Consider the following 27,498-nt stretch of genomic DNA (forward strand, 5'->3'; position numbering starts at 1 on the left):
TTAGTCAATTTCAACCAAACTTGGCACAAAGCATCCTTGGGCAAAGGGCTTTCAAGTTTGTTCAAATGAAGGGCCATGCCCCCTTCAAAGGGGAGATAATCGCAAAAATAGGGTAGGGTCATTTAAAAATATTTTCAAGAATTCACATGCAAGTTTTCTGACATAGTGCAGATTCAAGTTTGTTAAAAGCATGATCCTTGGGGGTAGGATGGGGCCACAATAGGGGATCAAAGTTTTACATACTAACATATAGAAAAAAATCTTCTCAAGAACCATTGGGCCAAAGAAGTTTACATTTACTTGAAAGCTTCCCGACATAGTGCAGATTCAAGTTTGTTAAACTCGTTGGCCCGGGGGTAGGATGGGGCCACAATATGGGATCAGTTTTACATGCAAATATATAGGGAAAATTTTCTTCTCAAGAACCACTAGGCCAGGAAAATAGAAATTTACTTGAAAATTGCATAACTTATTCATACTATGAATACTTGGAATGATTGATGAAAAATTATTTTTATGTGCGACTTAATTTTTCAGATGCGTAATAATATATGTTATGGTCTATGTTATCATATCTAAGGTTTGAGGAGGATCACTGTCAAATGTGGGATTCTTACAAAACATGACTGAGCATTACACTATCTCCCAATGTCTTCTTCAGAATGGTTATTTTTAAAACTTTATAAGGGCATCATATTCCATCCTATTTATTTATAGCTAAGCAGATAACCCTAACAAACTTTCAGTAGGTGATGCAAGCATGAAATTTGGTATGAAACATCCTTAGACACTATTTTATCAAAAAAGCACGTTAGCCACCAAATATCTAGAAATGGCGGCCATATATTTTCAAGATGGCGGCCATACCGTATTCGTGAATTGGAAAGACTGAAGGTGCAACTGAAAATCGCACATTTGATGTATAAAAATGCGTACAATTGGACACCAAACCGAGTTAAAACTACAAAAAGGCAGTACTAATTACCCTATATACAATTACATCCTACTCTCCTTGCAGAGACTGTAGGTAAAGCAAACAGTCTGCCTCTCGAAAAGAACGAATCAGCAAAAATATAGCCAACTCCATACAAAAGATCAAATTCCAAAACTGAAACTGTGGACTTTCCGCTTCACGTTTCTTCACCCAGTCTTCTTTGGAAAGACTGCTCTCATTTTCCCTCTGTGGCATAATTTTCATAGGCCTCATTTAGAAGTTTATATAAACAGCATGATGTTGCCTGGTGTATTTGGCGTGTTCGAGTAACACTGGAAGCAGATAAAAATGATTCAGCTGTACCAGGCGTTGTTACCCCAGACTCTACAAGAGCACCAGTCCAACCACTATCCTGTAATAGTGAACCGATTGATTTAAAAGCTGCCATCTCAATATGTAACCCTCCAGACATCATGATAAACTTGTCTTCACCATAATGTTCTGGTCAGTGCCATTGAATTTGTTTGGCTGTTGCATAGATAGGCTGATCAGCAGCAATCACGGGGATCTGACCAGGGTTCAAAACAGCAACAATATCACTAATTTTATCCATTACATGTCTGATTGTGGCAACTGAGTGTGCTTGGTTCCGGAGTAATGGTAACAAAGATGTTATACTAACTTCAAAAGGTGGGCTTCTACCTTTAGATGCATAATGTGATGACCATGTTACATTGATTTCATGCTCGTTTACGGATTCAATGAGACTGACCTTTTGTAACCATTCATATTCTGGCTGAAGCTGTAAACTTGGAACTGAAACAGGACTATCAAAGATGGTTGTATGTTGGTAAATGAGTCCGGTAGTTCTGGAACCTTTTTAGCTTTCGAATTTACTGGTAATTTCTCCCGCACCTCACCTTTGTTATCCGATGTTGGATGCTGAAAGATGGATATACTAGTTCCATGAAATGATGTTGATGCAGACGTTAAAGATGGATTCTGGTCAAAATTATCCATAGCAGCAGTAGTAAAAATATTCTATCTAAGATTTGATGGACAAACAACACCTTCCGTATAGAATTGGGAGACCGCTGCATCCCCTAGTTGAGCAGATATTTCAAGCACCCTATCATAAGAGACGCTAAGACCGTGATCATGAAGCATTTCAACTAATATCTTTTTCCTGGTTTTTGAATAAGTTGACATACCGATAAATACAGGAAATGGCGTCTCACGGTCTTTAGAATGCCTGACAGTTTTTGACTCTTCTCTGTATTTTGCGTAACAGTTGTACTGAAGCAGCTGTGCCATTGTTAAGTCTGTTTTCGAAGCACCAAATCTTAGCTGAGATTTTATATCAGCACCATGCTCAATCATGCAAACAAACTGTACAAGAAGAGATGGCATTGAATCTTCAATACAACTGTCATGGAAAGATCCTTGAAAGGGCATTTTATGTTCCAGCATACGTTTACGCAATATCTTTGCTGCGTTCGCTACTATCAGTGCCTCCGAATAGTCCATCGCCTGTGATAATGCTTCGCCGACGTCTTCCTTGTAGGCTAATAACATATCCCTACCTTTCTTGTGAGCTTCTAGTCCAGGGATCTCTTCCAACAACTTGTCTTTAAGTCTCGTGGAATTTATACTTGGCGCTTCTATTCCCAATTGTATCAAACGTTGATTATAGAGGCTCACAAGGTCAGCTAAGCGAAAAACCATCGGACCGTCAGTACCTATTTTCGACTCAACAATGTAGACAAGAAGCTCTGAAAAGACGATGGGATGGGCCTCCTTCTCTCTTGTTGCCATTTATTCCGCACTACTTTGACTTGTAAAATGAGCCCTCTCCCTGTTGTAAAAGGCTGTGAGACAAGAGCGATGATATTTTAGTTCCTGTGCATTTATATCCCCACCACTTAATCTGGTCATCAATATAACGTTGTTCAAATTTCTGGCACATTCATTTAATCGCTTGTCTAAATCCATCGTCATAGCATGACGAAGTTAAGATTTTGGAGCATCTTTTTCACACAAGAAACATACTTGATCTTCAAGAGAGCTCCGTCTACTTTTTGTAGGTACACTATGGGCATCATCAGACATATTTGTAGCAGATCGTTTGCGTGCCCTTTCAAGCTTACTATTGCTAAATGAAAGTCTACAGCTTTGATGATATTTAGCATTGTTTTCCTTTAGTGTTTCCTCTATGCCACCACCTTGATCTAACCGATTCGGGTTTTCTTTGATTGGCATCTGATGAATCGCATGGAAGAGAGGAATATTTCTTGCAATCATAACGTACCCATCATTATCTGTCCGTTTCGTAACGGGTTGGAGGAGATTTAAGACCTTCATCGTTATCAATCTGACAGAGACAACATTTACTCCAGTCTGTCTCCAAGTTTGATGACAATGGTCTCACATTTGCCATTTTTCAAACTAAAGGTCATAGATGTATCAGCGTATATATTGCAATTGATGTTTTATAATCTAGAAACTGACAATGTTTAAGGCCGAGGGTATATCCTTTTACCACCTTAAATTATCCAAAGCACATTGAAATAAGGGATTCAACTAGGTTCATGGTAAATTTACCCCTACATCTAGCCCGATCGTTCATCCAACATTATTTAAGTCCCGTGCGATCTGTACACCATCCAGGTAACAATTGCCCCATTACCCTTGGCTCGGCTCTCCCGCGCTGGCACATCCTGTCTATTCAGGTGCGGCTACCTTACTAATACTATTGACTACCTTTATAAAAGGATACTTAATAGTAGGGGCTCATAAGGTAGCATTTGGGACACTTTACATCACAAAATTAGTAAAGCTAATGTTGGACCCCATGCTGAGTTCCACAGTAGTGACGTCACCAGAGTGCCCTGGTTGTGCTTCGACTGTCACTCTTTTAAATAAATATCTCTTGAAGATTAAAACCGTATAAAATACTCCTTCGATAATGAATAAGCGGTGTTTTACTCAATTAAAAACAAAAGCACAAAACAAATTATTGGGTACTGAACACTTACATAATGCTTTGGCGCCATTTTGAAAAAAAATGGCCGGCATTTCATTACGTAACGATTCACAAATGTCTCTCATCATGTTTGGAAGACAAAAAAGCACGAATTCCGAAAATATAAAACACAGATCACTTTTAACAAACAATAGAGGAAGGAATATGCAATATCTTAATGTAGGCCGCCGCCATCTTGAAAAATGGCCGCCATATTGTATTTTTCGGGTGGCTAACGTGCTTTATTTATTCAACTATGTTTGGTTAATATATGTACCAAGTTTGATGCTTGCATCACCAACTGAAAGATTTTTCCATATATAGACATAATCTGCTGGGCTATTATACCCATGTTCCATTTTGGCAAAAAATGACCAGTAGTTAAAATCTTAAAGAATGACAACGGACAAAAACAGAGTAGAATAGGTCACCTTCCAGCGAGTACACCACCTCAACAATAACAAAACCAAACAAAAGCTAGATTTACAAATGTTAATCATCTTCAATTACACAAGTCATGAGGCTAAAATTTCAAAATTACAGAGTTTGTTTGTAGGTTTACTAAAGAGATGGCTAAAATGCTGCCAATAATTTTACTTATTTAAACACCCCATCTAAAGTTTTTTCCATGGGACATTTCCATCAAAATATCACAATATCAAGTGCTATAGAAAATATGATTTATTTGATACATACATCATACTTAAAACACATACAAAATATTGTCTATTAAAAAAGCATGAACAATCCTACCCTACTCTTAAAATATTTGTTATGATGTAAAGACTGTATCATCTCTATTTTTATACACATCAATGGTAGATGCTAACATTCATGAGCAAAGTACAAAAAGTACACATACTCAAAATATAACACTACCAGTCTGACACAGTGTCACTGCAGTTAAATTTGGGCTGCTTTCAAGATCGTAGTGGCTACCCTAGCCAATAGGCTAGATATCTAGGTATTTTGAACGCACTTTATGAATTAACGCTTGTTATCCCTACATAGGGCTAGCCTAGCACATCATTCAAGATTGTAGCGCTACTGAGCCCTATTTAGCTGCTACGATCTTGAACGCAGCCCATGTTTTACTTGCTATGTATTACTTTATCACTACGGAGATTTACTTAACCTAATTTTGGATGGTATTCCATAAAAGACTAAAAAAAAGTTTAATGTTGCATATTTCTAGAATTGCTTATATTCACTGGGATGGTACAACAGAAGGCTATATCAAATGTGTCGGATTCATTTGATAATGTGTAAAGAAAATATTCAATTTTACCCCTTAGTTACCCGGTAATTACCATTTACATTTTGGATTAAAATCATGAACTGAGAAAATTATGTCATCCAAAGTATGATGTCAAAAAATGGGAAGAAAAAAATTTCAAATATAAAATTATACAACTGATCTGAGTATTGCAGGTAAACATGCTATGTTAAAATATTAGCTTCAGAACTGTAACTCTCTGTCAGAAAAAAATAGGGATCTACAATTTTCCCCTAAGAGAGATACAGTCTAGTAACTATTTAAATATAAACATTTTAATATGGGAAGCACAATACATAATAAACGATTGCATCGAAAGACAACCATTAGTATACCAATATAAAAACATTTAATATTACAACAACATCGTGGGATCTCAATATTCAAAATAACAAATGATCATTCAAAAACATATCTATGTCAATTTGTTTCCAAATACATCACATCAATATGGATGGCAGTTGTACCAGGTTCAGTAGATATAGTCAAGATAATAATTAGAAAACAAAGATTTTAACTTCATAAAAAAAAATCCACACTTTACGTTGATTAATTTTCTTCAACAGATCTGTATCTTTTATTTCATGATCTATTTTCCAGTACTATATTACGTACAGATAGGATTATAGTCCTTCAAGTATCTCTTGATTCCATTCAAGTGTACATGTGGAAAACAAACCTAACAGTAAAGTGTGCAGTGTACATCATAGTTTTATTTGAATTTTTTCAGGAATGAAAGAAATTTTTCATAAGTCAATATGTAAAAAAAACCTCCTCATTTATTTTCAGAAATGGATATAATTAATTTGAACAAGTGTGGATGTGTCCAAAATATTTTTCTAAATGATGTCAACAGATTTATATCTACTTTTTTTATTACATCTACTTTTTCTAATTACATGGACTTTGTAAATCACAGGAAGAAAAAATTCCAGTATTGGAAAAAAGAAGTGAGTGAGGTCTTTACGGCTGATTTGCACAAGGCATTTCAACTACATGAATATATGTAAAAGCTACAAAACAACCTATAAGAATCTCACATAACTACACTATGTGACATGTCGCATTCAGTGTACACACTGACACACCTGCATCTCAAACACACAGGGTTTTAAACACTCTATAAATGTAAAATCTTATTGATTAGCCCATCAAAACAGAAAATTCACCAGTACATGATTATTCACAGTCTGGGATTATGTTTTACTATATCACACAACTTCTAATAGCTCAGATCTTCTATATGTAATAAATATGTTAACATTGGTAATATTATATTCGTTGTGTAGAGATATTTTCAAAATAAAAAATAAAATCAAAATAGAAAATATTAATAAAATCTTGATTAAACATTTAAAAATTTCACTTTCATTGGTTAATCCTGTATGATTTAAAAAACACAACTCGTAACAGTGGAAGCACCATTGTATCATCATAAATAATCAAAATATGTCACAAACTCTTACAACAGACACAGTTATACAAGATTAAATATCATAATTAAATACACCACTATTATGCACCTTACTCAAAGGCACTATTATAAACAAGTGTTAAAACTTCCAGTTCAAAACATATGTAATATAGCATGACCAGAGCAAAATGAAACACCAATAAATCTCTTAAATTCATTGAAAGAGCTATACATGTTTCATCATGCATTTGGCATATTTTTTTTTTTTTTTTTTAAATTATTTGAGATTTTGGCGGATTATTTTTGGCAGATTTTCACTTCATATAATTATGATTCACATGAAAATAAATTTTAGCACTTTTAGTTTTGACATCATCAATCAAACACTCGCAACATTTACAAAGTGCCAAAATTAACCTGGTACACAGTAGATGATTGCAGATTTTAAGCCACCTGGCATTACTAGTAATTATGATGAATTCTCTGCACACACAATAAAAACATCTTGTTACATTGACACTTTGCTCTGCTGTTTATTTCAATCAGGCTGAAACTAAAAAATTGTTTGGTGGACATCGCCCGATTGATGGACAGAAATCTGCGACTCAAAATTTTTGTGACATTGTTTTACTCGCAAGATTGTTTATGGCCATTTTATCCAGAATATTGTAGTTGCACATGTACTTTACTAGTACCCTCAATTACACGTAAACAAGTTGTCTTCGCTATTTTGTGATCACGAGAAGTAAACGTATGTAAACTGTAACATCTTAACAAAATAAATCCTGCCTACCTACCTGCCAAAACTTTTGACGAGTCAGAAATAGGTGGCTCACTCATATTTTACTGAACATATTGTTATTAAAATTCTATGCAAAACGTGTAAAAATTGGTAAACTTATCTGAAAGAAAAGTTTTAGTACCAAATAAGACCAACACATTCATTATTTTGGAGTGGTCATGAAACTTTTGTTTTCAAAAACAATCAGTATATGAATTTCTGACATCCAACCTTAATTAGAATCAATTAATATATGCTAGACATTTTTGAAGCAATGAATTAAGATTCTGTGTGCAACAAGTGCTACTATTTTGTCTTCATTCACTCCTGACAGCAAACAATCAGAGCTTGCTACAAAGATATGCAACCAAGGTTACCAATAAACAGGAGGTAGAGGTCGTTACCATGGTAGCAGATCCTCGGACAACTTGATTTCTTTGATACAATGAATATGGAGTGTATCCTCCCCGAAAAACAGTCCTGAAAAAATATGTTCTGAATTATTTATCAGTAGCTAAGTATGCTCATTTTATCTATATCTTATATTATCTATTAAATTATAGAATACACTGATCTCAAAATAATGATAATACTGTATGTATGTGTTTCCAGGGTAACTAGATTTTAAGCAACAAACCGGTAATCCATTATCATGCCATAAAGACCAGCCATGGGATTCTTGTTTTTGAAGTAAATTCCATTAGCACTGGTGATGTCCTTGATTTTCTGAGTGTCTAAAATGTAGTTAGCTGCACTTCCTGTTGCCGTGTATACCTACAAGTATGGAAAATGCTCAGAGGTATAAAAATTCAGCAATGGCGAATATTATTTTCCATTCATACATCTCATAATGAACAAGCATTCTGAGAGTATTGCATGGCAATACATAGTCCCCTACCGGTTGTAAAAATTACTGTACCAGAACAATATTCAAAGTTAATTATGTAGGTTATGGTAAAAGGGAAAATTGGGGAAAAAGCAGAGGAATGGTTGAAAATCAACTACTATTCGAGTAGAGACTAGACCAAGATAAAAGACAAATTTATAATTAGGTTTAGGTCTTTAACCAAGTCAATAAACTGTGACATGTAGATGATCATGAATAATTTAGCTATATTGTTGTATTATTATGCTAGAAGTTTTAATGAGTGTAGTATTCTTAATTCTTTTCTACAGAGATAAGAAACTTGGATGTAAACTAACAATTCATGCTATTTTCCAACATCCAAGGGCCATAACTTATTGGAAAATCAATGGACCAAGATGAAATTCGAACTTGATCTGGAACTTGTTATGGCAAAGCAATGTACTAAATATCAAATGAATATCTGCAAGCACAACCAAAAAAGGTCCGGAAAACTGATAATTCATGCCATTTTTCTAAGTCCAAGGGCCATCACTAAGGGAAAAATTAACGAACCGAGACCAAATTCAAACTTGATCTGTAACTTGTTATGACAAAGCAATGTACCAAATATCAAATGAATATCTGCAAGCACATCCAACAAAAGTCTGGAAAACTGATTATTCATGCTATTTTTCTAAGTCCAAGGGTCATAACTAAGTGAAAAATCAACGGGCCGAGACAAAATTCAAACTTGATCTGTAACTTGTTCTGACAAAGCGACGTACCAAATATCAAATAAATATCTGTAAGAACATAGAAAAAAAGTGTGTGGAAAACTGGACGGACGGAGCACAAACCTAAAGTCCCCTCGACTTCATCGGTGGGGACTAATAACTAGCCGAGATAATTGTATTAAATATATTTCAAAATTTACCTCCATCTGAGTTATGGTATTTCATTTATTGTCAACTCCCTGAGAGTTCATATATGCAGGCAGGCATGTTCACACAGGGATGGACATTATCTTTCTCACTTGCCCTTTGGGCAAGTAAACTCAAACTTTCACAAGTCCGAATGGAAAACTTTGTTGTCAGGATATTTTCGACTTTAATTCAACTTAAATGCTCAATATTTTATTTCAATTTAATATACAACATGTCAAGTATGTAACAAATCAGTTTTTATGAAATAAAACAATAAAGATGTGCATGGATGCTATCAATTCGGTAAGTTGTATTACTGTTGAGAAAAGATGAAGTGTTGGCGATAGCGCTGAAATTTTGACAGGTACAAACCATACTGTTGTCAGCGTCAATTAAACCCATAGATTTGGATTACCACGCCACCTAAAACTTATGGTTTTTTATTTACATTGAGTAATTATAAGGCTTAACACAAGTATGACAATCGCATACTGAAATAATCACTTGCCCGATTGGACAAGTGTGAGTTTCACTTGTCTGAACCGAGATTTAACCATTAATGCCAATCCCTGTTATGTTACAAGAATTATGTTACAAGAACTCTTTCTCAAATATGTGACTTTGGATCGCTCCTAGTCATTATAATGCACATGTTGAAACTAATCAAGTCATCAGTCAAAGTCACACTATGGAGCAGTATCTTATGTGAACTGAAATATTAGTTTTGAAAAGGTACTTGTATTTGTTGCATAGCTACTTACACGCAATCTAATTAAAATTCGATGTTAGATTCGCTCACATTCTCACTACACATTTGAGAATGTGAGCTGATCTAACATCTAATCTTAATTAGATTGACATACATGGCATGTACAATAAAATGATTTTGCTCCCTAACTGTAAAATATAATCTCCATATTTTCCTAAATACAAGACACAATAATGACAATATACTGGTCAGTAAGTTGTAATTCATTATGTAACTTTGATTAAATCCACTACTGACCACATTGTCTCCAGCTGAGTACACAATGACCACATCATTATCACATTCTCCGAAGTTCCAAATGCGGCTCTCCAGTTCTATAGCAAAGTGTTCCACCTCAGGCAATGCTGATGTCCTCCTGTGTAAACAGAGAGATTATCTCAATCTTACAAATAGGGATATTATCTTACAAATGTGGAGATTATAATCTACCTATCAATCGCAAATGGGGAAAATACCAATATCTGACAAATATAGGGAAATTTCTCAAATATGTGACTTTGGATCGCTCCTAGTCATTATAATGCACATGTTGAGACTAATCAAGTCATCAGTCAAAGTCACTGGGAAATAGGGAAAATAGGGAAAAAATAGTGAAATTATCTTACAAATATGAAGGTTTCCTAAACAAATATGAGATACCAGTGTCTGAGAAATATAGGAAAATTATGACAAACATGGAAATCATGGAGTCTACTTGACTAATAGGAAAACTATCTGTATCTGACAAATACAAAAAATTATCTGGCAAACAGGAAATTCATTTCACAATATCATTTCCTTTATACTTTGTACAAAATCAACTTAACTCTGAACACAGTGGTTGGATTTTTTTAATGAAACAAATCACTGTACTTGTATCAATTGCAAATAGGGAAAATACCAATTTAAATAATATTTGATAAATATAGGGAAATTATCCATCAAATAGGGAAATTATCTTACAAATATGAAGGAAAGTTTCCTAAACAAATATAGGAGATACCAGTGTCTGACAAATATATAGGAAAATTATGACAAACATGGAAATCATCTCTCAAACATGGAGAATAGATCTATTTGACTAATAGGAAAATTACTTATATCTGACAAATAGGAAAATTATCTGACAAATAGGGAAATCATTTCACAATATCATTTCCTTTATACTTTGTACAGAATTAACTTAACTCTGCGCACAGAGGTTGGAATATTTATTATGAAACAAATCACTGTAGTCTTACTGTTGTGTTAACTTGAGGTTTGCCAGCACAGCAACACTGAGGTGTACTCCATGATGATAATTCAGTTCCCGACATTTGTAGGCGCTGCATATACATGGGGTGTCAAGAAATGTCTGATTCAGAGCATGATCAAGCTCAGCAACTAAAAAGTACACATTATCAAATATCAGTACGGTTAAACACACCAGGAATTACATTATCAAATATCAGTACAGTGAACACACATCAGGAAACATCTTATTCAGTGTCTGCATTAGATACGAAAGATTTTACAGAATATTAAAGATGACTCTAAGCATATTTTACTGACAATGATGAATTTTCTGTTAACCACCACGGTATATTTGAGTGGACTTGCTTTGTTTTGACACTCTACATACAAAATACAAACTACCGATGGTCTCATATTGGTTGATTGATTGTTTTGCCGTTTTCCGCCACACTCAACAATTTTTCAGTTATCTCATGGCGCCCAATTTTTATTGGTGGAAGAGAGAACCCAGATACAATGTACCTGGGAAGAGACCACCGACCTTCCAAAAGTAAACTGGGAAACTTTTTCACTTACTGGCGCGAGCGGGATTTGAACCCGCGCTGACCAGAGGTGAGAGGCCGTGTGATTTTGAGCGCATTGCTCTAACCACTCGGCCACGGAATACATGTACATAATACAAAGGTCAGGATGTCTGAACTTAGTATCAGGACAGCAGCTTCTAATTGGTGTCATGCCTTCTTTACTTAATAGAACATTTTAAAACAAAGGAGGGTTTTGGTTCATGACCTTTGCACTTACAAGATGTGGGCAAGATACTGTTAGGATCACACAAGAATGATGGACGCCCCTTTTCTCCTCCACATTTTTCTGGATTTTTCATGGGGTTAGGGAACTGATCCACTGTCCATTGGGTAATAATCTGACCCCAGGTGAGGGTTACCACTCCCAAGACAAGTACACAGTATGTGATCATCTTCTGAAAAAAAAAACACACCAAAAAACCTGTCATCAGAAGTTTTGAAAATTACTACATATGACACACCAAATTTCTTAGATACTTTATAAATTCTTCCCATTAATCCATTGTATATGCTATGCATCAGGCATGTTGTATGTTAAGTACTGTTTCCCCTTCTGTACATTATTGCATAGTTCAATCTCATTTCTCCACATACCACCTTCTCAACAGCAAAGTGTGACAACAACATAAAGCTAGATATTTAACTGTTGATTTACTGAATTAAAAATAAAAGTACATTTCAGTCAATTTTTCAACATATTTTTTATCAACAAAGTAGATCATCAGATAGATTCAGACTTTTGATATGTACAAAAATGTTACGATTTATTAGTACATATATATAACACTAAAGGTGCATTTTAAACTGTCGGGGAGTAAAAACTGAATCAGGGTTAAATATATAAAATGAAGAAAAATAAATGTGGGACCTTTGTTAGAATATTGTGAAAATGATGTAAAATGTCTCTACCAGCATGATATATTTGCTTCGATACAATAATGTTTCTGCCTATCATTTTTTCTATCTCAACAAAAGAAACTTTACGTCAGAATTACAGCAAAATGTATACGAATAATAAATTACAAAAATTCTAATATGTCTGACTCAGTGCTGCGTGGTGATTTTTATGTAATGTAGAGTCATTTTCGAAATAAGAGGCAAAACTTTGGGAGATAATGATACTAATTATTGCCCCTTTAAACTGGAAAAATTTTGTGATCCATCCATTCCATTGTCAAATACCCACAGCTGATTACAATTCATTCCTCTCTCTCTCTCTATCACATTCATGATGGAAAGAGGAATGAAGCGTAATTCACCATGGGTATCCAACCATATTATATTAATGGGTAGCAATTCAAAACTGAGGGTAAACAAAATACAAGTGCAAATCTATTAAATTTTCAAAGAGAGGATTGTGAGCATGCATAGGTAATATTCTTTTTATGACCTAAAAGGGAGCCTGCAACTCCCTAGTATTTCTAAAATGGGGGTATGAAAGCCGGTGTTAAGAGAAATTGTGATGCACAGTGCTTTATTGTCTAACTTCATCATGTTCATACCCCCCACAATACAAACGAAAAAGACATTTTAAAATATATATTCCTTATATTCATATTCTGTGATAAAACATTTTTACATACATAAGTATAAGGTGAAAGGTCACTTGCATGTCACACTGCCTTCAAGTTTACTGAGAAATGAAATCAATGAAACAGCAAAGGCTTAATTATCACAGAATAATCATTGGTGAATGTAAAAATTTAATTAAGACATATATAGACAAATAGTAATTCAGCTATACCCAAGAGTAATTAAACATCCTACAATGTAAAAGCTATAAACATCTATCATTGAAAATTTCCTTAGTTTTCAGAGAATCAGATGATATTTTATACTCGTAATGACGTATCAATCGTATACATTATAATATATTATTACAGATGATATACATGTGTACTCATCAAACTGATCACATAATACTATAACCTGTTGTAAATATGTACATATTCACAACAATAAAATATATAACTTAACATTTAAATAGGAATACATACATCTATATGTAAACAAAAATCCATTCATAAAATGTAAAACAGCTTTGCCAAACCACTCCTCAGCTTAATGATTAACAATGGAGGCCAGCTTATAAGCACGTACAGGTGCTCAGGGAGTATGTAGGAGTACTGAATTCATTCATGGAGGGCTGTTAAGGTGACTCACAATTTGAACAATCTGGCATCTGAGTCTTGAATATCTTTATCATTAGACACCCCCTTGTTATATCACTACACGGTGCTTCCTGAAATCTGCCAAAAATATTTTCAAAAACCGAGTGCAGCTTGTGGTCTATTTTTACTTGTATCTGTTGGTACACATCAAACAATCAAGAATAGCAACTTCATCATGCATGTATCTTGTCAGTGGAGTGTACGTGTTTTTATCTGCCTCCAGCTCAATCAGTAATTGTTACACTATGTATGTCAAAAAATGGAGAGAAAAAATAAACAAATAAACACTGCATTCATTTCAATCATTTCAATACAATATTCATTCCATATTGATATATTCCTGACCAAATAGTTTTCAAATTTATATTGAATATTTGTACATGTTTCGGTTTGATTTTTTTTTTTAGAATAGACTCAAATAACAGATTCTAGCACAAATACAGTGTTAGAATAGACTCAGATAACAGATTCTAGCACCAATACAGATGGCTAGTGGTTACATGCATAACCTATATTAAGAATTAATTGTAACCTAGTTAGAAGATGTCTGTGTTTTATTTTTTTTACAAATAAAAACAAAATTAATATAATATACAACCTGGTACTGTGCTACAAAGCCGTTATACTAGGTGACAAGCACAAGCCCTGATAGAAGAGAGGTCCCTTGTCAGATAAGTGATGCAGTAAACACCCTACCCCTAGGGCAAACACACACACATTCATCTGGTGTGGTAGGTATGTATGCAATCTTATCATAACACCTGATGATGTAAATATCTCCTCAACAATGTCATGAAACTGAGAACTAACATAATCACAACATTCATTGATCTCATTAATTTAACATACAAGATGCTTTCTTTGAATTGCCAGGCATTGGACATTTGCAAATAAGCTTTTCCTACGTGAACAAGATAACTTAAAGTATACACGTACATATGTATAAGTGCATGTAATAGCCAACAATTGACAGTTCAAATAACACCACCCACCCCCTCCAAAATAGAAATAAAAATCACTATGTATAAATTATTTTAAAGAAAATAATATTTCAACTGGTTTACTTATAGTAAAACTAACATTCCTGTAGCAAAGCTGTACCACATAAATATCTTACATACTGTATATCTAAAAATATAAAAGTTGTTTTGTGTCAATTCATTTATACAACACTTGGCCATGATTATTAGTTCCTAGTGAAATTTTTTGCTATATGTTTCATACAAAACCATATATTTTTAAACAAAAATCCTGAACCCAATTTCTTGATCAATTTTCAAATTGATGAAATGAAAAGCACTGACCTCAGAAGCATTCACAGTATTGTTAAATACTTTCAGAATAATTTTATCATTATCTATTGTAAAGATATGACAATTTTAACACAAAGTTTAATTTGAGAGTAACTTAATTATTCTTTATACAGATGATTCAAATAAAGATCTAAAGAAGCAGATTTATGCAAGGTGTACTTTGGCTGTCTATAACATTTTAAAATCATTATCATTGAAATTAGGTTAAGGGCCTATCGTCATTTAGGATTGATGTCATGCACCTACCTGTCTCTATATAATGATAACATATCCCTATTGACATTTATATCATGACATCATAATTTCCACATTTTGTAAAACTGCAAAATACATTTATGCCAATGTATTCAGGCTTTTGACCAATTCTGCATTATGTGTCCCAACAACTGTGTTGCACGATAACCTCCGAGGTTGAGAAATGTTGTTTTGAAATATAAAAGCTGTGGCTTTTAAATTTCAAACAACATTTTGAGACCAAGGAGGTTAATCCTGCAACATACACAAAAACAAGAACTTTATTTTTATTCTATCATGGCTCAAAATTATACAGCCGATCGCTTTCCTATATAATTACGAATTAGGTCACTGTGACATCATGGCAGTTTCCGAAACAACCTACATTATTTCTTGTTGACGAAAAAGGTGAGATGGTAGGGGTATTCTAAATCCTATTTTTAAAAAATATTTCAAGTATTTAGTTTGATGTTAATGGATTATATCAATTGCTTTGAATACAGTTTAAGAAAAACTTGTCCGTGCATCACCATGTTTACATATATATACAGTGGAGCCTCGTTAATCCGGACACTTTGGTTCCCAGCGAAATCGTCCGGATAAATGAAGCGTCCGGATAATTGAATCGCATATTTTCTATCTTTACATAAGTAACCAATATATGTCTACTTTATTGATGCATAATGAATTAAACACATTCTATCATTGGATTTGACAATTTGCATAAGTAAATGAATGATGATGATGTTAACATTTACATGTATTTCAAAACACTAAAATTCAATACGTGTTCAGTGCATTTGCCTGTGTTTATATTGCACATAGATATGAGCCCTACAAATAAATATACAAAAATGTGTGCCGTATGCACTAAAACAAATAATGAGGCACTTTATTTAACTATAAGTAAATGAATCATTAGTAACTAACATAATCATTTACACTTTAAACATTTCATCACACTTTTACTTCTTAAAGAGGCCGGTAATTTCCATCTGTCACGATTCACGGGTTCGGCGGTCTGTTAAAACAATCTTCATCGTCCAAAGTTGATACATGTATAAGAATTTCGTGATTATCATGTCAGTGGACAACATTCTTTAACCAAAATTCCATCTGCCAGAGTTTATATTTCTTATTCTATAATTATCCAAGACAATATCGGGAGAACACAAATCATTTAAGCTCGTAATATCAAGACCTACTACTGCTTTGATCTAGCTACGCGCACCTATTATTTTCATGATGCGATAATAACGGGAACAAAACTCGGGTGAAACTAACATTACGGGTACATACAAAATTTAATTGTCATTGTCCTTAAAATGGTAATTTTCTCACTTCTACCCAGAGTTTAAAAATTTGAAAGCAATAAAGCTCTACAACATCATAACAAGAATCAATCGTACACAGGTACATTCTACATGCGTGACATTCTAAACGTTAAAAACTTACTACGTATACATGTGCATGAACATACATATATATTTCAAGCCAATCAACAGTATAAAATCCAGAATCTAGAAGTATAATCTACACTCTTTAGATTTGCATAAGCCGATAATCAATTTACGAATCAGTACAACTGATATGTGTAGCACATTTAGCAGTTAACAAAATTATCATTACGGCATGATGTTTAATTTATTAATACTATTAGGCTATTGATCAAGAGTATAAAATAATATGCTACAGATTTATATACAAAATTCAACACTACACGCAATAAAGATCTTATGTGCGAAAATTGGCAATACAATGTCTCGATCGGCACGTGCTATCTAATTGACATATCATAACACACCACCTAATTATAGGGAGGTGTTGACAGGGTACAGGTAATCGCTTCAATTAGACAGTTTGGCTTGTTTTCTTTATAATTTACGCCTTGCTAAAATTGTCCAACACAGACCTCCCCTAAACAAAATTACCGTCCGGATTAACGGTACAATTTTCAATGCATTATAGCGTTTTGTAGTAAAATGTGACCGTCCGGATCCGGAACGCGAATTTCCGGATTAGTGATGCAAAATAACGTATAAAAATTCCATTCCCTAGAAAAATCGTCCGGAAGGTGAAGCGTCCGGATTAATGGCGTCCGGATTACCGAGGCTCCACTGTATATGCATTGCTCTCGGAATGCAGACAATTGATTCATAATATACTGAATGACAAATGTCCTTCCGAATTAGTCATTTATGAATTTGTTTTACAACATATATTGATTGTGATTTTTATGATTATAAAATTGAATTATCATTCATCAAATTTATTGTTGTATTTAATACCAAAACTCGAAGTGCAAGTGAGAATCTGATGTGTATCTATTTTCTCATCTTCAGTTAATACGTATAATGAAAGTATATCTAGAATAATGACCACAGCATTTCTTTGCAATAACCTTGGTAGAATTATAGGTTGAAGGTCCAAGTGTTAACCAGTGGATAATAATCAATATCTAAAATAGCCTTAACACGATTTGAGCTGAAAATTTTCAAATTCAATTTTTTTTATTTTTTATGTTTACAATGCTTAACTAAGGTATTACTAAATGATCAGCAAAAATTTGAATGTCAGTTAAGTCAAGGTACATGGGAGATACAGAGGTCACAAGTCCTTGTTATGTAAACAAGGCTTGTGCAATGTTTTTGTTTACATAGGTTAAATAAACTAGTAAAAGTTTCGTTTAAAGCAGATTTTATCTATTTATAAGTGAATTCTTAACACAATTAACTATTTTATAGTATTTGGCACATCTTATTTTGTTTTAAACACCCTAATTTCTATTAAACAGTCTATAGTGTAAACAAAAACATGGCACGAGCCTTGTATACATAACAAAGTATTGCGAGTGCTCTATATCACTTATAACTCAACAACTGATATTCAAAATTTGGTTGACCATTAGAAATACTTTAGTTAAGCATTGTAAACAATAAAAATGGAAAAATAAAATTTGAAAATTTTTAGCTCAAATCATGTCCATGTCCCTTTAAGTTTACAATAACGCAAGGTTACTCTGAGACATTTCAAAGACCTGCAAATCAACAGGCCCGGGTCAAAATATGCAAATTGTGAACCAACTTCTTGGTTTAAATTAGCAAAGATTTACCAAACACATTTATTTTTTGTCACTTATTGAATGGGCAGTCTCATTCTCTCTCTCCTCCTCCATATGTATTGTCTTTCATTTGTTCATTGAACAATGAATCCTACTTGAACCTAATTAATTCCCAGAGTGACGGACTCCTAACTACATGTACATTTAATCAAAATCATGCATGCATGTATAACTATATTTATGAATATACATGTAAGCCTACATCGAAGATCATAATGCACATGTATATATATTATACATTATTATGATAAAATTATTCACAGTGATTCAAGTCTTCAAAAATATTAAGAAGCATAAACTGACTTGGTAGACTTTCTCTCTATGTTAATCCTCTCCCTTCATTTATTAGCTCACTATAATGTCAGAACATAGATGCTTTAAAACAATTATTAGGCCCTCAAATGATTTCAACAGTGGTTAACAAACAATTCTAAAAAACAAATAAAAACTTGAACAAGTCTACATACTGGGTACTGCATACTGGGTATTAAAAGGGGAGGCAGAAATACAGAAACATGAGGGAGGAGAATATAGGAAGGAAGGAAGGGAGGAAGGAAGGAAGGGAGGGACTCGGGAGGGAGCAACACAGAGATACTGTAGAGAGGAAAGAGGCGGATCCCATCTCCACGTCCACTTTCTTTTATTTACTCTAGCCTTGGTTCTAGTAGTAATTTGTACTAGACGTTCTAAAAATATCACTACATCCCGCAATACAAAATTAAAAACAGTATAAACGTTAACACCTGCACCTGTAATATATTACATGGAATTTGACAAACATGATTTGGCCTAACGGCTTGCTACAGAACTTCGGAATATGTAAAAGATTCTACTTCCAGACGCAAATCCATTGCTGTGATTGACCTCCGTGGAAGTTTATTTCGTATATATATAATTCTAAAATTTTGATTTAGGATATCTTTACTAAAAAGAACACAAACTCTCACCTCACTTCTGAACTCAGTCCTGCCAAAAATGGATAACTTGTTTTGGTGGTATCGGAACTCTTTTTGACTTTGCATTGTGTTAATAAATAAAATAGAGACATTCCGAGAAATCGTAAAGAAATTATCGTTACTGATACAGATTCCCGGCATATTGTAGGTAAAAATCGATTGCATAGGCCATAGGTAAATTCTACATGTAAAAGGTGAAATTAACAAAGTAATATCGTTGACATACCTTCAAACAATTATACTTTTAACTACCCAACACACAGCAACATTGTCTCCTATTTATTTCTACGAGTTAAACCCATATATTATCAAGTGATCCGATGTGGTCTAGTGGTTAGGATTTCTGGTTTTCACCCAGACGGCCCGGGTTCGATTCCCGGCATCGGAACTACATTTTTTTCGCCCACCGAAAATTAAATATCACTCTTATTTATGGTAGCTCACTACTACACTCAAGCTCTTTATGACACTATGTCACAAGATGGCGATTTAAATCAATGTTTTGTGAAATCATATGTTGAAATAATTATTTTGAAAATCATGTTTTTATCCAAATTTGCATATTTTCAGCCTTTTTGGGATATATACTTATTATATATCATCATATCTTTTATGATTAAATCAATATTCATACTGATTTTGAGAAATTATTTCAGGGTGTAAGTTAACGGCTGTAGGTGATGTACCATGCACAAATGTAGCTATAGGCCTAGGCTTAGCATTGAGGGCTCTTTATAACGTGCATGCTGCCAACGCCTTCATATCACGGGTCCTCCGTTTTTGAGATCGCGTATCCGAAAGTCCCTTCGAAATACCGAGCGTTCGGCTTCAGGTCTAGCATGGCACGAGTAGAGCTCGAACGCTCGACCTCCCGCGGTTACGATCTACAAAAATACCTGAACCCAGGAAATGTTAAAATTCTACCAAGCCCGGCCCTATCTTCACTCTTTACAGAAACAAATGAATGTACATGTATATATGTCTTTACTCTCCACAAAAATATTAACTGCTGTGAAAGAGAAACTTTATATATATGTAATTGTGCCACAATGTGCCACAACATATACAACAAGTAGTGCAAATCATATGTGGATTCTCAAAAATTGTAAGGAACTTCTAGTAAATTTGAAATCATATACTTTCCAAAATCAACTGCATCAAAACGTATACGACTTTTCCAAAAACAATTCACAGGATCATTCATCACGATAAATCAAAAACCAGGCTTTTTTACATTATAGACAGCTGTTTCTTCGATAAAAATGGAACACGGACATATTTATTCCGGTATCTTGAGCTCCGTCCTCCAGATAATATGCATCATTTTCATTCTACGCACAATTAGGTGCTCTGAAGATGCCGGAGTTCCTCATTGACAATATTTACGTACTGTCTTCCATGATGGTCAGGTTTTCCAACAGTCTATTGGAATTTTATGGGCACAAATTGTGATCCATTCTTAGTTGACCTGTTTTTGTATTCTTATGAGGCAGGATTTGTTCAAGAGCTTCTATATAAGAAGAAAAAATATCTTGCTGTGACCTTCAACTCGACATTTAGATATATCGACGACGCTTTATCTATTACCAATGCTTGTTTTCATTCATTCGATATATCCTAGTGAACTCGTAATAAAAGACACCACAGGGTCTTCCATATATTATTGAACATTGATGTCAACCACGAAATAGAAACAAGATGACTTCAGCTTTTCCATCTTCAACTTCTAATATTTGTGTAGCAATATTCCATTATTACCTGTATATGGTGTTCATGTCCCTCAACTGATTCGATGGTTGTTTGTTTGTTTTACGTCCCGTCGAGCACGTTCTGTGTATGATCATTTTTAAAGTTAAGGCAGGCCACTGACAAATAAGTTGATGTTACAGGAGTTTCAACAGTCTCGTTTTAAAGTAAGAATTTCGCAAACTCTATGGTCATTTGTGCATACAAGCTATCCCTGGATTGAATGCTATCTGAGGTGTTTCATGCCAAATTGTTAGGCCGTTCTTTACATACTGATTTTGACTATGGATTACTCCTGATCAAGATATAGGGCTCACGGTGGTTGTGACTGTTTACTCCTAGACACCCGATTTCTTCTCTGCTATGTTTGCCCTTCTCTCAATTTTGTATTCTCAGATTAATCACTGATTTCGTTATCTTCACTTGTTCACTTATCCGAAACCCTTTACCCCTGGGGACCTTAAGATAGCTCCCAGACACTCAGCGTGACTGAAATTCTTCAAAATTTTCAGGGTCAGGGGAGTCATTAAGGTGAACAGATCCGCAGTAACTGGGCTCAATAAGACGTTACTCGTATCGCACGTGCAAAGTCTGAATAACAATGTATAGGTATTAATTACTACAGGGTCTGTGACGTGTAGCGGTCACCCATACCACCCAAGTACTGATCACGCTCGCTGTTGCCTAACTTGCATGATCAAGAGAGAGACTCTACCACATCGCTAGAAAAGCTATAGTTCCCTCTTATACTGTCCGCTACAGTACATTTTTACTGCGATTATATATAGATATAATATAAACTTATTTTTAATTCAGAGTCCAAAAACAAATAATATATCAGAAAAGAAATGCCAAATAATAGATTTGTATAAAACCAATCAATCAAGAAATGCATTTATTGTTTTAAAAAATATTTTCTTGATAAAATTAGCAAATTAATTTGGATATTGAATTGTGAAATTACCGATTTTCTTATATTCCTTTTCAAGAGAGCAATATAATGTATCTTCTACATGGAATTTGATATTTAAATATATATCTACTTTTTGCACTCAATATATCTACATGATCTAGGTTTGATCATAAGATATGATGACTTATAAAGTATAGCAATGCACCGTCCCGTGGTATCTGTTGCAATTTAGTGGAATATATATTTACTATAATATGAAATATATGCTAATATGTAGAATACTCTTAATATATAACTGCCAACTTGCGCTATTGTAAGGGGTTCGGTATATAAATTATGATTTCATTATCTCCTTAATTTAATTGAAGCTCTATATTATTATTTACAACGCTTTTTTTTAAAAATTATTTTTTTTTAATTACTTAATTGCATCATTTTTTTTTTATACATAATAAAATATTCTTTAAATTAAATCATTTTTTTTAATGAGAGCAACAATTCAATTAAAAAGATCATTAATTCAATTGTGCATATAGGCATGTTGAATTCAATATATCTCTAGACTAATCACACAGACTGTTGCTCTTTCTAAAAAATTGCGCGCATCATTTTAATTATAACGATATAGAGAGTAATTCAATTTATTGCGCACATTAATTGGATTATTGCTCTCTTCAATTGAATTGTACAGCTCGCATCAATTCAATTAATTGTTAATATCAATTAATTCGAAGAGAGCAACAATTCAATTATATAAGCACTCATCAATTCATCAGAATAATTAATGCGCGCAATAATTCAGAATTGAAGATGTTGTTAATTATTTGAAGAGATCTTTAATTGATTTGTTGCGCGCATCAAATAAATATGGATGGTACATATGTATCTTCAGGTAATTGCAGATAGTTATTTAAGTTTTTGTTAATTTGGTACCCCATGCAGGTGGGCGGATCAAGATAGGTTACCTCATTTTATCAAGATGTTTAAATAAGCTACACAAACCATTGCCATATGATTCAAAGTTCTGTACAAGTTGTGGTCCTTGTTGGAACTCTCCAGTATTGAAGTCTTGGTTGCAATGAAGTAAACAAAGTGAAACTGAAAATACTATGAGAAATTTTAAGAAAATCAGAGGATAGGAAATTTCCAGATTCTAAATATAAAAACGAGTAAGCAAACAAAACCATGAGCAGGTCATACACAGTGAAACCAGCTGTAACCAACAGTCGAGGAAGAGGTAGAGGAGTTGCTGCTTCAACAACGGCAGGGGGAGCCTTAGGACGAGGTACAGCGGCGAGAACACAGACAGATAGACTGACAACGCGATACGCACAGACTGACATGGATCCAAATCAGGAACAGCTCGGAGAGGGGGCCACGGGGCAGGAGCAAAGAATGAGTCACCACGGTGCTTTCACTATGATTTCACCCAATGAAAAGAAGAGGAGGGAGATTGCAGAGCAAGCCAGACGGGAGGAGGAAGCCTATCAGAGGTAGATCAAAGGGAAACATTCAGTGGGTCACTCGAATTATTTGTGCATGATAATTATCTTCAATGTCATCGACATTATTCCATAGAATGCCCACAATAACGATTGATTTGGTCATTCTGCTCACCACCTTCAAATATCCGCGGTAGAGTGTTTATCACTGTGTAGGACAGTCTATATAACGTCTGAGTGACACGAAGAATTCAACTGTAGTTATGCATCACAGTCATTTGCTACATGTGTATAGTATGTCTTTGGTACTATATCAAATGATACACTAATAAAATAATAATATGCAACTCCCCCCTCCCCATGTTTTTGTTGAACAAGCCTACTAAATTAGTATAAAATAGATTATATATTACAACAGAGATAGTATATATGTCTCTGATTACAATTTTTTTCCACAGAGGCCTCACAAGAGGGTACATTTGCTTCCTCTCAGATTCAAGCAAAACCGGTCAATCAGATAAAAAGATTTTACAATGAGTTTTCACTCTTTGTATTTATTTTATAACAGGCACAAGGAAAGCAACAGACTTGGTCCTGTGAACTATGTAGGAACAGTGGGCGGTGGACAAAAATCTCAGAGCGATGCTCGGAATCAACAAGCTCGCATGCAGCAATCCAGTAAGTTTGACAGTATTCAAAAACGGCAAGCAGCAAGAGACACTGTGAAGAAGAGAGAGGATGAGGAGATTTCAAAAAAGAAAGAAGAGCAGAGGAGGAAAACTGAACAAAACAAGAGGTCAGAGGTCGATCGGCAACAGAGACTTAAGGAGGACCATCGCCAGAAGAATGAGGCCTTTCTGAAAAGACTTGAGGCAGAACAGAAATCAAAATCCACATCTAAATATAGCCAACTTGCTGCAGTGAGGGAGCCAGCTGATGATACAGTACGTGTCTTAAAACTAAGAAGTTTCCTTCAAATTCAGTAGCGTCTGTAAAACAAGTATAAATTACAGATATCAATGCTTCAGTAAGGTGCACAGGTTGATATTTAGTAGCCGACATGTTTCAATGAACAGACATTGTCATCAGAACCCTCTGATGATAACCGTTTGTCGTTCAAATCGGTAAACTGATAATTTAAAATATTTATTTCTGCACTCTACCAAAGTGCTGAAGTCTGTACTTAGAATATTATTTTTTAATTTAAATGGATTTTTACAGGAGGGTAGTCAAGCAGCCTCTAACACACCCGTTGATGACCGGCACGACTCAGCACTGAGAGAACTTCAGCAGATGTTCCCTATGTATGACCAGGAAACTCTGAGGGACATTTTATCTCAGACAGGTTCAGTGGATGATGCAGTCCAACTACTGTCCAGTTAACAAAGAGGTGGTAATTTAATTCTCTGGTGCTCTTAGGAACAAAAAAAAACCCAGACTAGTCTAAAGGCATCTGGTCCAGGAGCGCATTACAGGTCTTCTTACAGATACTGCAAAATATTATAATCTAAAAAAAAAAACGTGTTTTCCTCTATATTATATTTTTATTAGTTGTGTCCAATGTTTTATTTCACTCTGTTGTGTTGGTTGGTTGAATAACTAAGTCTACAAAATGAATGAAGATATGATATGGTTTTAATATGTACCTGGTATCAATAATATTTAGATTTTACATAGTGATTTTGATAGACCCTGTGATATTTTTAAAATATTATTTTCAAATTCATTTTTATATTAGTGCTGGGAGGCCTTGTCATTTAAATCCAGTCAACACTCATCCTCAAACTAATATAGCAGCAGAATATATCTGGGAAACATATCCCTCTTTACTTAAAAAAGAAGAGTTGGAGAATATATACTCCTTAATTAAGCTGATGAATATTGTTTGAAAGTAAAAACCAAATCTCTAAAATAGGAACCGAGTCCTTCTGGTTCAGGTTTTACATGTATTTTCCAACAAAATTTCTTGACCACATGGGTTATTCCCCATCCATTCTGACAGATGGGAGATGATGCTGAAACCTATTGCAGAGCAAAGATTTGTTATATTATCACGAACTACATTTTTATGTTTCTTATGACAGTAACTTAAATTTTAAAGCTTCTTCCACATCAGTCAGTGCTGTTCTGATTGTCAACAAATGGGTATACCACGCTACGTGTTTCAAAAGGTTTTGGTCTTTCAAATTTCAATGGAATTCAATTATGATAAGGGGCATAACTCTTGCCAGTCATGCTGAATTTAGTTGGATTTTAGCTACCCATTTGAACAATAGTGTAGGGAATGTGTTTAAAAAAACCTTAATCTTTACTTATTACTCAAAAATTTAAAACATTGAACACCTTATTTGAAGTTTAGGCATCATATTTTGCTATAAAACTAGTTTGTAATTAAGGTAGTACTCTACATCGTCATAATGGCTGACTTCCTTTAAAAACATGGATGAAAAAATCGATATCAGCAATATTTGTCTTCTCCTTTTCCATTTAAATACCTAGCTGAGTAGCTCAGTAGGTTTGAATACCTACTGCTGAACTGTAGGTCGCAGGTTCGAGTCCAGCAGGGGTTTTAAATTTTTTTCAGATTACCTTCTACTAAAACTGTATTTTTTGACAAAATAAAGTAACTTTGAAAATTTTTAACTTCAAAATATTGTTGTACATATCCTCCACTTTTCATCTTCATCAAATCTCTCTGGTGTAGCATACCTCCTTAATTTCATGGGTTTGGCCTATCAATATTTAAAAATAACTTCAGTGTAATGTGTCCCAAAATTTTCTTGCATCTCTTTTACCATTAGTAATTATAAGTCATATGCAAGTTAAAATATAATAGGATGTTTGCTTTTAAAATTTTGTTTGATCAACAAGTGACGCATATTGATTTCAAGATTTAAGGAAATACACAATGTTTCTCAGTAATATATACCGTAATTTTTCATGACATTTCATGTAGAATTCACCTGCATTCTACCTCATTTCTACAAAAAAATCCAAAGGTACATGTATATTACCATTTCTCTTTTAGAGTTAGAAAATTTTGATAGTTACTGGTTGTTGCAAGTAAAAATGTAAAGCCAGCTCTTGCGTATTACAGTAAATTGTATAAATGGACATTGCTGAAGCAAAGGAGAGAATTTTATTTGGAACAATTGGGTATCGAACCTGGGACCTTTGCATTGCTTGTTAGGTTATCTAACCACTGAGCTACCCAGGTGGATTTACAAAGTACAGGAATATTACTACTGTAAAAACCTATTTTGGAAAAATTATTTTTAGAGAATATGTCAGCAGAAACATCGCATTTATCCATAATATATGCCTTCAGAAATTCCCTCAAAATCTTTGTGTAAGAATATGATTTTTATTATATTAAAAATGACATAATATTTATACATATATGGTCCCATAATACACATGCTAGACATTTATGCCATGTATCTATTTATATTTTGTAATTTTATCACATGTATTTATATCTTGTAATTTAGCATGTTTCTTTCCTATTAGTATATGCAAGTTGAAAGGTCATGTACAAGGGTACTTCTCTTTATGAGTTGTTTTTATGGTGAATACCAACAATGCTTTACTGTAGATTATTAAGAATATGCTTTACACTTAGTTAACTGGACATATCAGAAACTTTTAACAAAGTATTTTTTGTTATGGAAATGTCTACTTTCAATGTTGCTGGGATATTATATCCATTTGTTTTTAAAACATTGTACATTTGTAAATGAGGAAAATGTATATGTAAATATAAACTAAACATTGCATTATCTGATGTCATAAATGCTTTAATGTAAAAATATTTGATGTAAATAAATTTCACATGCTATA

At 34.0% G+C, this 27,498-nt stretch overlaps 2 protein-coding genes and 1 non-coding gene across 6 annotated transcripts; 2 read left to right on the top strand and 1 right to left on the bottom strand.

Annotated features, from left to right (window-relative positions):
* Nucleotides 1-4,619: 4,619 nt before the first annotated feature.
* On the bottom strand, nt 4,620-23,242 carry LOC125674208 (uncharacterized). Of its 4 annotated transcripts, none has more exons than XM_048911308.2 (6): nt 23,219-23,242; nt 11,980-12,157; nt 11,187-11,328; nt 10,204-10,321; nt 8,065-8,201; nt 4,620-7,907 (listed from the first exon to the last, which is right to left on the bottom strand). In XM_048911308.2, the coding sequence occupies exons 1-6, from the start codon at nt 23,225-23,227 to the stop codon at nt 7,769-7,771; spliced, it is 723 nt and encodes a 240-aa protein (XP_048767265.1). In that variant the 5' UTR covers nt 23,228-23,242; the 3' UTR covers nt 4,620-7,768. The 4 variants fall into 4 exon arrangements, with proteins under 4 accessions (XP_048767265.1, XP_048767266.1, XP_056016613.1 ...); XM_048911309.2 differs by lacking the exon at nt 23,219-23,242 and adding an exon at nt 19,549-19,613; XM_056160638.1 differs by lacking the exon at nt 23,219-23,242 and adding an exon at nt 19,554-19,606.
* On the top strand, nt 19,874-19,945 carry Trnae-uuc (transfer RNA glutamic acid (anticodon UUC)). The gene has a single exon. It is a non-coding gene; the product is annotated as a tRNA-Glu (tRNA).
* On the top strand, nt 23,190-27,498 carry LOC125674207 (capping protein inhibiting regulator of actin dynamics-like). Its single transcript, XM_048911306.2, has 3 exons — nt 23,190-23,709; nt 24,227-24,602; nt 24,880-27,498. Exons 1-3 carry the CDS (start codon nt 23,402-23,404, stop codon nt 25,039-25,041), a joined length of 846 nt encoding a protein of 281 aa, XP_048767263.1. The 5' UTR covers nt 23,190-23,401; the 3' UTR covers nt 25,042-27,498.

Source organism: Ostrea edulis, chromosome 3, assembly GCF_947568905.1.
Source record: "Ostrea edulis chromosome 3, xbOstEdul1.1, whole genome shotgun sequence".
Lineage (NCBI taxonomy): Eukaryota > Metazoa > Mollusca > Bivalvia > Ostreida > Ostreidae > Ostrea > Ostrea edulis.